Source organism: Hordeum vulgare, chromosome 3H (assembly GCF_904849725.1).
Source record: "Hordeum vulgare subsp. vulgare chromosome 3H, MorexV3_pseudomolecules_assembly, whole genome shotgun sequence".
NCBI lineage: Eukaryota > Viridiplantae > Streptophyta > Magnoliopsida > Poales > Poaceae > Hordeum > Hordeum vulgare.
This window is the reverse complement of record NC_058520.1, coordinates 563127698-563144553: the sequence shown is the minus strand read 5'-3', so window position 1 is coordinate 563144553 and position 16856 is coordinate 563127698. Positions and strand designations below refer to the sequence as shown.

At 44.5% G+C, this 16856-nt stretch overlaps 1 protein-coding gene and 1 non-coding gene across 2 annotated transcripts; both read right to left on the bottom strand.

Moving 5' to 3' along the window:
- Positions 1-1834: 1834 nt before the first annotated feature.
- LOC123445105 lies at positions 1835-4723 on the bottom strand. The gene is made up of 3 exons (XM_045122037.1): positions 4366-4723; positions 3513-3664; positions 1835-2661 (listed from the first exon to the last, which is right to left on the bottom strand). The coding sequence occupies exons 1-3, from the start codon at positions 4589-4591 to the stop codon at positions 1984-1986; spliced, it is 1056 nt and encodes a 351-aa protein (XP_044977972.1). The 5' UTR covers positions 4592-4723; the 3' UTR covers positions 1835-1983.
- A 1829-nt stretch (positions 4724-6552) lies between these two features.
- Positions 6553-6626, bottom strand: TRNAI-UAU. The gene has a single exon. It is a non-coding gene; the product is annotated as a tRNA-Ile (tRNA).
- Positions 6627-16856: the final 10230 nt, after the last annotated feature.

The window sequence follows — 16856 nt, the reverse complement described above, 5'->3', positions numbered from 1 at the left end:
TTTTATGAATTACTTTATGTTTGTTTGATCTTCTTTATTTCACATTGAAAGCAAAATGTTGTTAATGTTGGACGGCGTGCTTTATTTTTGCCGCGCTTGCTGAAACGGCGCTCTGGTGCACTAAAAAATTTCAGCGCCTCGTGAAGCAACCGTGTAGTCCGACGCGTAAAGGGCTATTTTAGCATTGTAATTTTTTTTTTACACGCCGCATCGTGCGGTTGTTGAAGATGCTCCTATGCAGACATCGAAAGTATCAATACTTCATCCATTTTGAAATATAAGACTTTTAGAGATTTATTATAGACTACATATGAAATAAAATAAGTGAACCTACATTCTAAAATATGACTACATACATCCATATGTACTCTCTCCGTTCCTAAATATAAGTCTTTAAAGAGGTTTCATTAGTGGACTACATACGGATGTATATAAACATACTTTAGATTCTAGATTCACTCATTTTGCTCCGTATGTAGACTCCTAGTGAAATATCTTAAAAGACTTATATTTAGGAACGGATGGACTAGTATATAGTGGAATTTTTAAAAGATTATATTTAAAAACGAAGGGAATAGTAGGTATGCTAGGGATGACTTGCGCTGGACTTTGCCTGGGCCGACTCGTCGCCATATGCTCCAGTCATCGAGGACCTGGAGTTCCAAATGAAGATGTGGTTCTCATTCAGCAAGGTCAGAGCGTTTCGTCACGAGGCCAATACTGCAGCCCATGAATTAGATAAGATTAGTCATCGGTGTTCTATTTATGAAACTTTGTACTGGGAGTCCGATGTTCCGCCCATTGTGGCTGGCTGTGCCTTTGGTAATATGCCCACGCACATGTAAGCAATAAAGCTTTGCTCTCCCTCAATAATACTTCTTCCGTTCCTAAATATAAGACCTTTTAAAAATTTTATTATAGATTAGATATGAAGCAAAATGAATGAACCTACCCTCTAAATTATGACTACATACATCCGTATATAGTTCACAGTGAAATTTATAAAAGATCTTGTATTTAGTAACGAAGGAAGTACTATATAAAAAAAAAAGAACGGGAAAAAGCTCAAGATCCTGTTCCCCCAACTTTGTGCCTTGTGGATTCTGATCAGTATCGCCGTCACCCCCAACTTTGTGCCCGACGCGTGTGGGTGATCAGTCAATAAATGGATGGTTCTGTCAAAAAAAATATCAATGGATGTTCGGCCACTACATGGACAACGCATATGTGGACAGAGATCAGGTGACATGTCACCGTGTGACTTGCGGTTTAAATTTAAATTTAAACATTGTAAAAAAATATGAAAAAAATTATACATGTTCACAGCACATATTAAGATAACCCCTAAAAAATTCAGATCAAAATTCGAAACATACATCGAGAAACAAAAAAAGATAAATCTGTTATGAATAGTTCGTGAATGGTTCTCTGTAGACTATTCATATCTGAGTTTCTCTTTTTTGTTTCTCGCTGTATGTTTCGAATTTTGATCTGAATTTTGTAGGAGTTATCTTAATATGTGTTGTGAACATGTATGATTTTTTTATTTTTTTTTACAATGTTTAAATTTGAATTTAGGCCGCAAGGCACAAAGTAACATGCAGATGTGCACGTCACCTGATCTCTGTCCCTCAAAATAACTGTCTTTGTACTAGTTTAATATAAAGTTATACTAGCCTTAAGACAGTTATTTTTGGGACGGAGGGAGTATAAGATAAGATAGGACCAGAATGTAGCACGTGAGAGACGGATGAATTACAGGAAGGACTAGGCACATATCCACTGCTATGCTTTATACCCTTCCTTTCTCGCCCAAAAAATTCTAGAAAAGTTGTACACCCACCAACAGCAAACGTATTATTGATCATAGCGCCACGAAAACAGAAACAGTCTCCGCACGTGACGAACAGGACAGTGACCAGACGAGATTACTCAAATTATGTACAAATCGAACAACAACAGGATTTGCTGCAAACAATAACATTACGCACTATCTTCCTTGGGTTTCTGACTCAGCTCCGCGTACTGGCCTCCCATCATCTGCAGCACCTCGCTCCACAGGCAGGAAGGGTCCGTCATCAGCGCGTCGGTGATCAGGCCCGAGCTGCAGGAGGTGACGACCCAGTACCCCGCGTCGATCTCGCTCAACAGCTGGTCGTGGTCCCAGGCAGAGTACCCGACGTAGAACTTCAGGTCCTCGGGGTTAAGTGCGCCGTTCTTCATCAGGTGACCGACCTTCTGCAGGTCCGTCCTGAAGCCGAAGCAGACGCCCGGGGCTACCTCCTCGAACCCCTTGATGGGCCTGCCTTCGTTGGTCCTCATCAGGAATATGCTCATGTCGACGGGGCCTCCGAAGAAGAGGGAGCAGTCTCCAAAAGGCATCGCCTGGTCGCGGAAGGATGGGTTCACGTGTTTCATCTTTGTGTAGAGCGGACGGTTCAGGATGACGCCGAATGGGCCGTCGTAGGCGTCTCTCGAACCTAGTTTGAGGAGGAGGATGACGGTTCTTTCGAAGGTGCCGTTCCCATCAAGCTCTTCCGTGGCAACCAGCACACATCCAGATTCTGGCGCAGATATGGAATGTGCCCATTTCCGAGGAAGACAGTGTACTGGTCCATCGAATGATGTTTGTGGTATTGTATTTACATCGACTGCTTGCTCCTGGTTTTAAGACATGATGAAGAATTAATTAGGAAAAATATTATAGGGAAGCTTACAAGAGATTGAATCAGCTAAATCAGCACTAAGTAGCAGGCAGGGACAGGACAGTTTTGGTATTGTTTGTATAGTTAGGACAAAACGGAAGAATTTCAGGACAAGCAAAAAGGTAAATAAGGCAATGCTTCTGTATTAGAAATAGCACACCGAATATCTTGTTGCACTGCATAGAAATGCTCTAGCCTTTGGTGTTTAAAGGTGAAGAAATTAGACTCCTCTATTATACTGCCAGGAAGTTTAACAGGAATGGAGTTACAGAAGATTCGGAGAAACATGGACGGACTTACTGGAGTAGGTCATAGTTGAGAGCATAATCTCAAAGTCCTCCAGAAAAAAAGGAAAAACCAAGAAAAAATTCAACTAGGATCAGAAGTTGACTCTAGAATACTTCGAACAAAATGTGTGATATGGACAATCCAATACACTTAGCTCTTCTCAAGTTTCCAAGCTCTCGTGGGGCTCTTCTGAAGTACGGAGTATGATGTTGGGTGAACACACAGGCTAACTGAACCTACACAAGTGCATTCTCTCTATATGATGCCAACTAATTGATATAATGAAGAACAAATATATTTCCAGCGATTCAGTCAAGGCTATGCTAGTTAAGCCACTACTAAATAATTACGTAAAAGGATCATACATAATATCTAGCATGAGTGGAATTTATAAAGCTAGATCATGTACTACTTTTCAAATACCGCGTTCATACAAGATAATGGAGAAATGTTTTCTGAAATAAATAAATAATGGAGAGCGACAGTTGGAATAAACTAGTCCAAAAGGATTGGACTTACCGACTTTGGAATCACAAAGCTTGCTCTCACATCTCGCCAATATGACAGGTTGCTAGGTACATACATCGTGTCACTGGATTTCAGTTCGCCATGACTTTGGCTTACTGCATCGGCATCATCATCTCCAATGGGAGTAGATGCATCACCTTTTCCTGCATTGACAAATCATCAATTCTATGCATCCTTTAGATAGTTTATTATCAATCCAGTCTAGCTCTTTACATAAACACTGTAATATTGTACGTGCTTGATACCCACAACTGAATAAACATCAAGCCTACCTTACTATGCTGATTCAACTATTCACATCTAAACAAAAGCACCGTGGTTGGGTGGGAAAATAAGATCATCTGACAACCATAAGTCCACTATTTCTGCATCCAAACCACTCCAGCAAACAAGCTACTATGAGGTTTTAGTCACAGACTGCACCGGAAGCAATTCAATACCCAAACAGAGCAATAGACCCCAAGGATCCATTTTCCTATATGCAACCTACACAATAGCTTGTCCACCATCGCAGCAAGAAGCTCGCCGTAAGAGTTTCACCATTCTATTTCTACCACCGATTTCAGTGTTTCACGGGTTACTAACACCGACCCCTGACGCCAAGACGACACGCTCCTAACTCGGCAACCGTTTCATGGCCCGGCCGTAACGATCACGGAAAGGGGGCACCAGAATCGCGCAAAGAGTAGCCCCGCCATAGCAGCACCACGTCGACCCGCATGGAATCGACAGAAAGGTTTGTCCACCTCCAGGCTCCGCACAAAATCCGCGCGGAGATCCCCCCACCTTTTCGCTACTAGAATCAAACGAACAGAGCACAGGATCTCGTGGTAGAGGGGTTTACCGGAAGAGGAGGGCCTGCTCTTGGGGTCGTCCCCGTCGCGGCCGTGCCTGCTCTTCTTCCCCGACGCGCTCACCGCCAGCCCGGGCCACCGCCTCCCGCTCCTCGGCCCGAGGCCGATCTCCCCGGCGGGGCGGGGCGCCCAGGTCGCCGGCGGGGAGCGCCGCGGCCTCGGCGCGAGGAAGGAGGGCCCGGCGGCGGCCTTCAAGCCGAGGGCCCGCATGTCCATGGTCGCGGGCGGGGGCGGGGGGCGGGTGGGTGGCTCGGCCTCGGGGTCGGACGTCGGAGCGGAAATATTTAGATCGCGAGAAAGAGAGCGGTCGAGTCGAGGGCGGAGCTTAACTGGGGGGCTCGCAGGTGGGTCCCTGGTGACAGCGAGGGTGGTTGCTCGTCTTCGGTGGCGCCTCGGCTGCGTACGTGTCGTGGTGACAGGGACGGCCGGACGCGGACGGGGTCGGGGAGGGTTGGGGTGGTTGCTCGGTTAAACGTTTCTCTCTCATTTGTTGCGGGACTGGGCTGGACAGGACGATAAATGTATGGATACTGAAATACTGGAGTACGGAAAACGTGGCTCTCGCTTCTATCAATAAGCAGGTGGTTCAACGGAAATTGGATGCAGCGGACTATAGTAAGTGTCTCTTCGGAAGTCCACCAGCTCTGGAAAAATACAAGAATCTGCCAAGCTTCAGTTTCTCAGCTCCGTTATCTGCAACTACAGCTCCACTCGCTTTGGGAGCGCAGAGCCTCTGGACAAACCCTAAGTAAAATGTTTTACGAGTTTCTCGCTGCAACGATGGGAATAGGAGGCATCACGGCAGCTGTGTGAGGTTGGTTGTAACAGGAAGTTTCATAGTATATGATACTACATCCGTAGTGCATAATATCATACAGTGGACTTGTTTGGATCCATGAGTTAGAGTTAGAGTTGGTTAGACTGGACCAAACCAACTCTAAAACATCCAAACAGGAAGGTTAGAGTTGGTTAGATGCATCTAATCCATTCAAAAGAACTAACTCATCCAAAATATGCTTATTTAGGTTAGAGTTATGTGGGGTCCATAAAAAGTTACTTTTTCCTCTATCTCCACCACACAAAATACTGGATAAAGGAGTCAAATGATTGAAAAATGCATTTATTGACAATCTAACCCTTCCATCCAAACACCTCTTTGGTTAGAGTTAGTTCAGAGTTAGTCTAGAGTTAGAATCTAACTCTAACCTTTAACCGAGTTAGAGTATCCAAACAGGGCCAGTGACGAAAACAAGCCTAAGGCAAAATGGGGCTATATAGCTCTAGGCCTAGTGACAAATAGTCTTTGTAATATCATCTTCTAGAGTATAAAAAATCTTTAAAGTACATCACTCAAGCTAATTGAGCCCCATGCTAATTTTGCTAGTGATATCATATGTTACTAGTATTATAAGTAGTTAATTTATTACCATGCATGACACAAAACAACATATCATTTAATATGATACGGTATCATAATATCTTAACTCTACTTTCTTCATTTAATTCTATGACACCTCATTAAAGTTGTCTAGTTGACATGCATGATACTTTTTTTAAAAATATAAATCTTTTAAAAGATTTTACTAGGTGTCTACATACGAAGCAAAATGAATGAATCTACATTCTAAAATATGTCTGTATACATTCATATGTACTCCCTCCGTTCCTAAATATAAGTCTTTTAAGCGATTTCACTAAGGATCTACATACGAAGCAAAATGATTGAATCTATACTCTAAAGTATGTCTATATACATCCGTATGTAGTCCACTAATGAAATCTCTACAAAGACTTATATTTAGGAACGGAGGGAGTAGTACATTAATAAAACCTTTTAAAAAAATTTATATTTGAAAACGGAGAAAATAATATCTATAGGCGGAGACAAGCTCGGCGTAGAGTGAAACTAGGGATGAGACCGACCTTGGGCGTCAGCACTCCTTTGCCGCCACCGCCGAACGTTCCTGTTCGGTTGTACGCATCCACGGAGAAGAAAAGAGCGGCACATGATGGCGGAGTGGAGTGGTATGGAGTGGAGCAGGGCGGTCATCGATTTTTGAGAGCATCTTTGCCCAGGGGACATAAAAAATGGGGAGTAAAAGGCAAGGACGAATCGTGTCGCTTGTATAGAAACGAAGAAAAAGGAAAAAGTTCTATGTAGATGGGAAAAAAAAAGGTGCTCCCGGCGGGGCTCGAACCCGCGACCTTCGGCTCATAAGACCAACGCTCTAACCAACTGAGCTACGGGAGCTCGCGTGAGGAAATAGGAAATCACCTTTATATGTATTCAACCTCTGATTCACTAAACGTTTTCCTGCGGGTGGCTGATGATTTTAAGCCTGCTGGTAATTACCCGCGGGTGGCTGATGATTTTAAGCCTGCTGGTAATTACCCGCGGGAGGCTGATGATCTCAAGCCTGATGGCAAGTGTTTCTGGTCGTGAGTTGAGTTGTTCCCTCTTCGTTTGCAGTCTTGGAGTCTTAATTTACGTATGCATCTCCCTGTGCTGCGACCATGACTGAATCGCTGACACTTTTTTGTTGCATCACGCCTATTATCCTGTTCCGCATGCCCTTCCTGGACAGCAAGCCAGTCTTGGATGATGAGTGATGAGCACATAGGCATCATCAGGCTTAGGCCTACCCTCCACAAATATATTTTAGGTAACCATACCACTTAAAAATTATATTTAGATGTTTTACATGCAAGAATCATAATGTAAGAGAACTAATTAGGCTTAGAAACTTGTCAGAGAACTAATTCCGGCCAAGACCAGGTGCCGATTCTTAACGCCGATGGTGCTTTACTTCTCTTTCCTCATTGCGGTAACACTAATTTGCAGGGTGTAAAATTGTGCATGTGGAGAAGAGGAAGCCAGTGAGGAGAGGCCATCGGGGCAAGTACGGCAAGGATAGTCGCGTTATACATACATCACGTAATGGCGCATAACATGCTCGCAGTTGATTATTTTTACCCGATTGTTTACTGGAGAGGTCTAACCGCCATGTGTTTTGTCAGACATATTGATGGACAACGATTACAATGATGATTTTTACCCAATTGATCCAGTGATGCACACGGCTGACTTCTTTGATGGAAAACTGGTTGAGTACATGAAATAGTTGAGGAGAACCTCCTTAAGGTTAATGAAAGACATCATGGGCAAGCTGGAACGTGTCGGTTGCCCCCTCACCTTGTTTCATAGGGATGATAACACTATTTTGCTCAAATGATTGCAGCTCTTGCCGTCAATGTGGTGCAACTTCTTTGAACTCCGAGTACAACAACAGTGGAGTGAAGTGTGGAGATAGTAACAACACCGATAGCCTGAAGGTCCTCGCAGCCATCTTGCAAGTCCTGAAGCACAGGGGAACACCGGATGCGTTCAACGCGCCGTCCCCTGGCGAGGTGATACTTAACTAGACCAGATCATGGAGCATGACTCCTCGTGCATCGACGGCTTTCTCTGCGCAAAGGCATACTAGAAGGAAAGGGACCTGAGGCACACTCCGTGTCACAGAGTTGGTAAGGCATTGCGCCGCTGCCTGATCCCATATTCATTTGACTTATCTTGCGGCGCATCCACTGAGGTTTTGTATGTGATGATGCCTGTGTTGTTGCAGGTTCAGAGCTTGCTCGCATCAGAACGAAGAACGGAGTTCCCAAATATTGCTATCCTGGGTGTGTGTACGGGGGCGGAAGGCATGTCTGAGAGGTTGAAACAGCTGCAGGAGAGCTTTAATGTTGTGATCCAGGCACTGCAGAAAGTGGAGATCGTCTAGAGAACTTTCAGTGGGCATTATCCTCTGCGTTTACCTCTGGCCAGATCAATCTGTTTATGTCCCTAATGTTTTGGTTGATGAACATTTAGTTGTGTTTACAAAGTCAAGCTGACATGGTACGGTGTTCATAGCTGCTACTCAGGGATAAATTGCGGGTGATACGCATATGCTTTTCTTTTGTTTTAAAAGGGATACGCATATGCTAACTGAATGGACACACGTTTCTCTCAGCAAAATGATACTACTACTACTACAGTACAGGGCAACTGGACAAAGTACAACACAAGAGGGAGTGCTTTACTGCAGCTCTCATGGTACATTGGGCAAAGCGCGCAATGGCAGGTTTAAACAAATGATCTAGCTAAAACTCAGTCGACTGAGTTTTTGGCCCTGTTTGAATATTCTAACCGGGTTAGAGGTTAGAGTTAGATTCTAACCCTCAACTAACCCTGAACTAACTTTAACCCAAGAGGTGTTTGGATGAGAGGGTTAGATTGACAATAAATGCCATTTCTCAATCATTTGGTTACTTTTGTCCATATTCACTGCCGGATTTGGTGTGGCCGATCGTTGTGTGGCCGGCGGCGGGGCGGGCCGTGGCAGACGGCTGGGGCGGCCGGCGGCAGGGTTAGATAGCTCAACTCTACCTGTTTGGATTTTTGATGGTTAGATAGCTCAACTCTAAATCAATCTAACTCTAACCCTAGGATTTAAAGAGGGACTTTATCAAGTCTCAGTCGACCGAACTGGTATTAGATTTCTTTATTGTTTAAGACCATTTTTAGCGTTTCCTGTGTGAGCAGCCCACGTAGGATCCATGCTTCGGGATGGGCTCTTTTTTGTCTTTGTTTTTTTTTTGTCAGGCTGAGGTTTGCATGGGGCTGACCACGTGTTGGAACCTTTTCCGTTGTTAGTTGGCATTTTCTTTGCTTGTTGGGCTGTCATTTTTATTTTATTTTTGTCCTACATTTTTATTTACTTTTTTGTACATGTTTGTTTTTTCCTTCTTATATCCTTTCTACATGTATTTTTGTGCTTTTGTATTATTTATTTTTAGTTATATTTTCTTCTTCTCTTTTTTGTTTTTCATTAGAAAGATGTTTTTCTTTTTTATCTATTTTATTTTGTTCTTAACAAACCTTCTGTTGCACTACCTTGTTGTGTATGTACCTTGAGATGTGTGAATGCCCATAACACAACCTGCAATTGCATGGGTCATAACACACGTGCAACTGCAAGGGTTACAACACGACTGCATTTGAAGGAGAAAATTGTTGGTCAATTGCATGTTCATCACTTGAGTTGCAACCCTACTCGTCGCACCCTGTTTGCAAATGCAAGTGGTACAACACCGACTACAAGTGGAGGGAAGGGATGTCGACCAGTTGCATTTTCATCACTAGAGTTGCAATTGCACGTGTCGCAACCCGCCTGCAACTGCAAGGGGTACAATGTGAATGCAACTGGAGGGGAGGAATGTCGGCTAGTTGCATGTTCATCACTAGAGTTACAACTGCATGTGTTGCAACCCTTCTCCAACTGCAAGGGGTAGAACGCGATTGCAACTCGAGCGGGAGGGATGTCGGCCAGTTGCATGTACATGACTAGAATTGCAACTGCACTTGTCGCAACTCGCGTGCAACTGCAAGCGGTACAAGGCGACTGCAACAGGAGGGGGAGGGATGTTCGCCGGTTGCATGTCCATCATTAGAGTTGTAAGTGCACGTGTTGCAACCGCATGCAACTACAATTTATGGGGATCGATTTTATTTTTATTTTTTATTTTATATTAACAATATGAAATAATTTTAAAAATGTAAGAAAAAATAATATATATAAAATGATAGGAAAATGAACCAAAATAGAAGGTGTAGTAATGCTCTACCGAAGGGAACAATGAAAGAAAAAAGGGCTGATTCCTAGCCCATGAGCGACTACACGATGGCTTATAGCAAGAAAAGAGAAAAAGCAACACTAATTCCTAGCTCGATGACAGGCCGGCCCAAGGAAAACATACAACCCCACAATGATTTTGCTAAAAAAAAGAAGCCCACATGCATGACGTGTTCCAACTGAGACTTTACCAAGTCTGAGTCGACTAATGTGTAGCCAGACCCTTAAACAAAGTTTATCCCGACCGGATAAGCACATTTTTTTTAGAGAAGGAGGTTAAACCCCCGGCCTCTGCATCAATCGATGCATGCAACCATCTTATTAATTATTTCACAAAGGTCTAACAAGAATATACACCAATCCATCCAAAGCCACCACTCACACCTGCAAACTCGATAATATGGAGTGCTCTCACTCCACATATCTAAGACCGGTGTTGTTTCCAATCCATCCACATAACGTATCGGGAACAACAGCCGGTGCAGCACACCTAAAACGCACACCTCACGCACACGTTTTAACAGCCGCCATCATCCTCGAACGACTGACCCATCTTCAGGAAAGAGATCTGCATCATCCTTGCGAGGCCAATCATCCGTCGACGCCACCACGGCGCCCAACGGCGCCACCGCCCTGCGCTCATCCGTTCAGATGCGAAGACTCCGGGAGATTTGTCGTGCGTAGCACCTGCCAACCAGGCATGACTCAGCGTAGCACCTGTCGACCAGGCATGACTTGACAGCTTCACCGAAATTCCGTGCAAGACGAAGCCGCTCCACCTCCCGCCTCAGTCTGCCAGCGCTGCTCCACAAACGATGCTCCCAAGAGAGAAACGACACCGCAGTACCACCATCGTCCGATCTGGAAGACCAGATCCTAGGGTTTCCCCCGAAGCAATGCCCCCCACCAGCAACCAATCAGGACCCACACAGTGCCCACCACCACTCAGTCCTCAAGACGACACCTTCAGGAAGATCACGACGTCGAGGACGCCGCCGCCGCCCACCGGAGTTAGGGTTTTCACCCGAAAGGCAAGGAAGGGGAGCAGAGGAGCAGATGTATACCGGCGTCTCCAAAAAGAATAACGACGCCCTTGAGCGTCGTCGTCGCGCGGCCGGCCTGGGCCAACCAAGGGGTTTCCCCCAATCCGAATCTCTTCCACCGGCTTCACCCGCAGGAAGGGCCCCGGCAACCACGCCGGCACCGCCAAGAATCCGTAGGAGAGAGGCACACAGATCAGGACCTGGGGGGCGCAGGTGGCGGTGCGGGCAGCGGCCAACGAAGGGGAACAACACACCTCCACAACGACGCTTCCAAGAAAGATAGCGACACCCGTGGGCGTCGCCGTCGCGGCTCCGATAAAGAGCGGAGCAAGGATTTCTCCCGGAGCTGCGCTGGATAACCACCGCCACCGACCGCTGAGCATGGTCGCCACGCACCATCATGACCCCCAGCCAAGGCCACTGGACCGCGCCCCCTGGACACTGCTCGTGCCCAGCCGACCAGCGCAGCCGCGCCCGGCTGCCTCTCCCTACCACCAGGGCCGAGTGCCCCGCCAGATCCGACCATGGAGCCCCGGATCCGTCCTCCGCCGCCGCCGATTGACGAGATCACACCGGATAAGCACATACACTATAATTAACTCACTCCCAACAAGTCTGATGATATCCGTATGCCACGAACAAAATCTCTTATCCTGACTTTTACAGTTGTTCACACGAGGCCTGCTTCCATAGACCCCTCACAAACCGTATACAGATAGTATGGTCATTTCATTAAATCGTATACACAGATCTAACAAGAACAACACTAACTAACTAGGACATTCTAATGATTGTGTCATTTTTTTGATTTGATGCTACTTTAGTTCGCAGCTTGGCCGGTACATTATGGAACCGGTCCTTTTATTTCTATTTTTTTTTCTATTTGATTTTTATTTTTGCATTTCTTTTTCAAAAAACTCATACTTATAAATTGTTCAAATTTCAAAAAATGTTCGCTTTTTAAAATTTTGTTCATAAAGTATAAATATTTGCATTTTAGTAAAATTGATATGTCAAAAAAATATTCGTTCTGATACAAAAATGCTCACATCATATAATTAAGTTTCTGAACATCTATTAAATAGAAAATTTGTTCGTTTAAAAAACGATCTTTTATTGCCTGTTTAAATAGAAACACGCTCACATAAAAAATCAAACATAATGAAAATTTTTAAGTTTTGTAAACATTTATTAAATAGGAAATTAAAAATCAAAATATATAAATCATCGACTTGTTTATTATCCATTTTTTCCTTTTTCTTTCTTGTTATTCTTTGTTTTGCCTTTATTTTCTTTTCTTTTTCAAAAAATGCTCACATCAATAGAATTGACCTAAATTTTTCCACACATGCCAAGCATCCAAGATAAAATTTATTGAGTTCTCACATTTTATGCATTTTCTAAGGTTTTTCCGGTGAAAAAACCTAAAACACTAACCGAACGTGACGCTTGTGCGTTTGGTGCCCGAATTCTTTTACATTTTGCATGAAGAGCTGTCGTGAGTATGCCCACATGTTGGCAAATTTTGATGTCATTTCATACATGGCAAGAAGCATCCATGTTCAATGGTGATGGTTCGGGGTAGACCGGTAGGGTAAGTCTGGATGCACTTTTTTCCAGAACAATAAAATGGACCCATTTTTCCCGCATGCTAGAATTACCATGACAAGCATCCATGATAAATTTCATTGAATTCTTACATTTTATGCATTTTCTAGGGTTTTTCTGATGAAAAAAAACCCTAAAACACTAACCAAACGTGACGCAACGTTCGTTTCGTGTCAAAATTCCTTTAAATTTTGCATGGAGGCGTGCCATTAGCATGCCCACATGCTGGAAAATTTTGGTGTCATTTCATGCATGGGAGGAAGCACACTGTATTCAAAGGTGGTGATTCGGGTAGGCCGGTAGGGCAAGTATGGATACACTTTTTTCACATCAATAAAATAGATCCAAATTTTTTCCACACACTATCTGTTGGAAATATGCCCTAGAGGCAATGATAAATAGTTATTATTATATTTCCTGTTTAAAGATAATCGTTTATTATCCATGCTATAATTGTATTGAATGAAAACATAGATACATGTGTGGATACATAGACAAAACAATGTCCAAAGCAAGCCTCTAGTTGGCTAGCCAGTTGATCAATGATAGTCAATGTTTTCTCACTATATGCAAGTGTTGTCATTTGATAACTGGATCACATCATTAGGAGAATCATATGATGGACTAGACCCAAACTATGAACGTAGCATACTGATCGTGTCGTTTTATTGCTATTTTTTTTCTGCGTGTCAAGTATTTGTTCCTATGAACATGAGATCATATAACTCACTGACACCGGAGGAATACCTTGTGTGCATCAAACGTCGCAACGTAACTGGGTGACTACAGAGGTGCTCTACACGTATCTTCGAAGGTGTCCGTTGAGTTAGTATGGATCAAGACTGGGATTTGTCACTCCGTGTGACGGAGAGGTATCCCGGGGCCCACTCGGTAATAAAACATCACACACAAGCCTTGCAAGCAATGTGACTAAGTGTAAGTCACGAGATCTTGTATTACGAAACGAGTAAAGAGATTTGCTGATAACGAGATTGAAATAGGTATGCGGATACTAACGATCGAATCTCGGGCAAGTAACATACCGAAGGACAAAGGGAATGACATATGGGATTATATGAATCCTTGACACTGAGGTTCAACCGATAAGATCTTCGGAGAATATGTAGGATCCAATATGGTCATCCAGGTCCCGCTATTGGATATTGACCGAGGAGTGCCTCGGGTCATGTCTACATAGTTCTCGAACCCGCAGGGTCTGCACACTTAATGTTCAATGATGTTTTAGTATAGTTGAGTTATATGTGTGGTTACCGAATGTTGTTCGGAGTCCCGGATGAGATCAAGAACGTCATGAGGGTTTCCGGAATGGTCCGGAAATGAAGATTGATATTTATGATGGTTTAATTTGGTCACTGGAAAGTTTCGGGCAATTCCGGCAGTGTACCGGAGTGACGAATGGGTTCTAGGTGTTCACCGGGAGGGGCCCACCCACCCGGGAGTGAGCCCAAGGCCCTAGGGTGGCGCACCAAGTCCCTAGTGGGCTGATGGAGTCAGCCCAAGAGGGCTATGGCGGCACATAAGAAAATTCCAAAGGAAAAATAAAAATAAAAGGAAAGAGGAAGGTGGGAAGGAAGAGGAGGACTCCTCCTTCCCAAACCGAATTGGAGGAGTAGTCCTCCTCCTCTTGGCGGCTGGCGCACCTTGAGGGCCTTGTCCCTCAAGGCTAGCCCCTCCCCCTCCCTCCTATATATAGTGGTGGTTTAGGGCTTTTTGAGACACTACTTTGCCACGTGCAACTCTAGCCTATTCCACATACTTTTACCTCTAGATCGGATTTCCGCGGAGCTCGGGCGGAGCCCTGCAGGACTAGATCATGACCACCACCGGAGCGCCGTCACGCTACCGAATAACTCATCTACTTCTCCATCTTGCTTGCTGGATCAAGAAGTCCAAGATCATCGTCGAGCTGTACGTGTGCTGAACGCGGAGGTGCCGTCTGTTCGGTGCTAGATCGGAACGGATCGTGGGACGGATCGCGGGACGGTTCCTGGGACGGTTCGAGGGACGTGAAGACGTTCCACTACATCAACCGTGTTTCTTAATGCTTCCCGTTGTGCGATCTACAAGGGTACATAGATCTAATCTCCACTCATAGATGGACATCACCATGATAGGTCTTCGTGTGCGTAGGAATTTTTTTGTTTCCCATGCAACGTTCCCCAACAGTGGCATCATGAGCTAGGTTCATGCGTAGATGTTATCTTGAGTAGAACACAAAAGGTTTTGTGGACGGTGATGTTCGATTTCCTGCCCTCCTTAGTCTTTTCTCGATTAGGCGGTATTGTTGGATTGAAGCGGCCCAGACCGACATAACTCGTACGCTTACGAGAGACTGGTTTCATCGATTGACATGCAACCTCGTTGCATAAAGATGCCTGGCGGGTGTCGGTTTCTTCAACCTTAGTTGAATTGGTTTTGACCGAGGCGATCCTTGGAGAGGTTAAATAGCAATTTGAACATCTCCGTTGTGGTTTTTGCGTAAGTAAGATGCGATCATACTAGATACCCATAGCAGCCACGTAAAACATGCAACAACAATTTAGAGGACGTCTAACTTGTTTTTGCAGGGTATGCTTGTGATATGATATGGCCAATGAAGTAATGTGATATATTGGATGTATGAGATGATCATGTTGTAATAGTTAATATCGACTTGCACGTCGATGCTACGGCAACCAGCAAGAGCCATAGGGTTGTCTTTAAACTAACGTTTGTGTTTGTAGATGTTGTTGGAAATATGCCCTAGAGGCAATAATAAATTAGTTATTATTATATTTCTTTGTTCATGATAATCGTTTATTATCCATGCTATAATTGTATTGATTGGAAACACAATACTTGTGTGGATACATAGACAAAACACTGTCCCTAGTAAGCCTCTAGTTGACTAGCTCGTTGATCAAAGATGGTCAAGGTTTCCTGACCATAGGCAAGTGTTGTTACTTGATAACGGGATCACATCATTAGGAGAATCATGTGATGGACAAGACCCAAACTATGAAAGTAGCATATTGATCGTGTCGTTTTATTGCTATAGTTTTCTGCGTGTCAAGTATTTGTTCCTATGACCATGAGATCATATAACTCACTGGCACTGGAGGAATACCTTGTGTGTATCAAACGTCACAACGTAACTGGGTGACTATAAATATGCTCTACAGGTATCTCCAAAGGTGTCCGTTGAGTTAGTATGGATCAAGACTGGGATTTGTCACTCCATGTGACGGAGAGGTATCTCGGGGCCCACTCGGTAATACAACATCACACACAAGCCTAGCAAGCAATATGACTTAGTGTAATTCACGGGATCTTGTATTACGGAACGAGTAAAGAGACTTGCCGCTAAAAGAGATTGAAATAGGTATGCGGATACTGACGATCGAATCTCGGGCAAGTAACATACGGAAGGACAAAGGGAATGACATACGGGATTATATGAATCCTTGGCACTGAGGTTCAACCAATAAGATCTTCGGAGAATATGTAGGATCCAATATGGGCATCCAGGTTCCGCTATTGGATATTGACCGAGGAGTCTCTCGGGTCATGTCTACATAGTTCTCGAACCCGCAGAGTCTGCACGCTTAAGGTTCGACGATGTTTTATGCGTATTTGAGTTATATGGTTGGTTACCGAATGTTGTTCGGAGTCTCGGATGAGATCACAGACATCACGAGGGTTTCCGGAATGGTCTGAAGACGAAGATTGATATATAGGATGACCTCATTTGATTACCGGAAAGTTTTTCGGCATTACCGGGAATGTACCGGGAGTGACGAATGGGTTTCGGATGTTCACAAGGGAGGCCAGCCCACCCGGGGGAAGCCCATAGGCCTTAGGGGGTGCCGCACCAGCCCTTAGTGGGCTGGTGGGACAGCCCAAGAGGCCCTATGCGCAGGAGAGAGAAAAATCAAAGAGAAAAAAAAGAAGGGAAGTGGGAAAATAGAGAAGGACTCCACCTTCCAATCCTAGTTGGACTAGGATTGGAGGAGGACTCCTCCTCCCCCCCTTCGGCCGACCCCTTGGGGCTCTCTTGAGCCTCAAGGCAGGTCCCCCCCCTCCCTCCTATATATACTGAGGTATTAGGGCTGATTTGAGACAACTTTTGCCACGGCAGCCCGACCACATACCTCC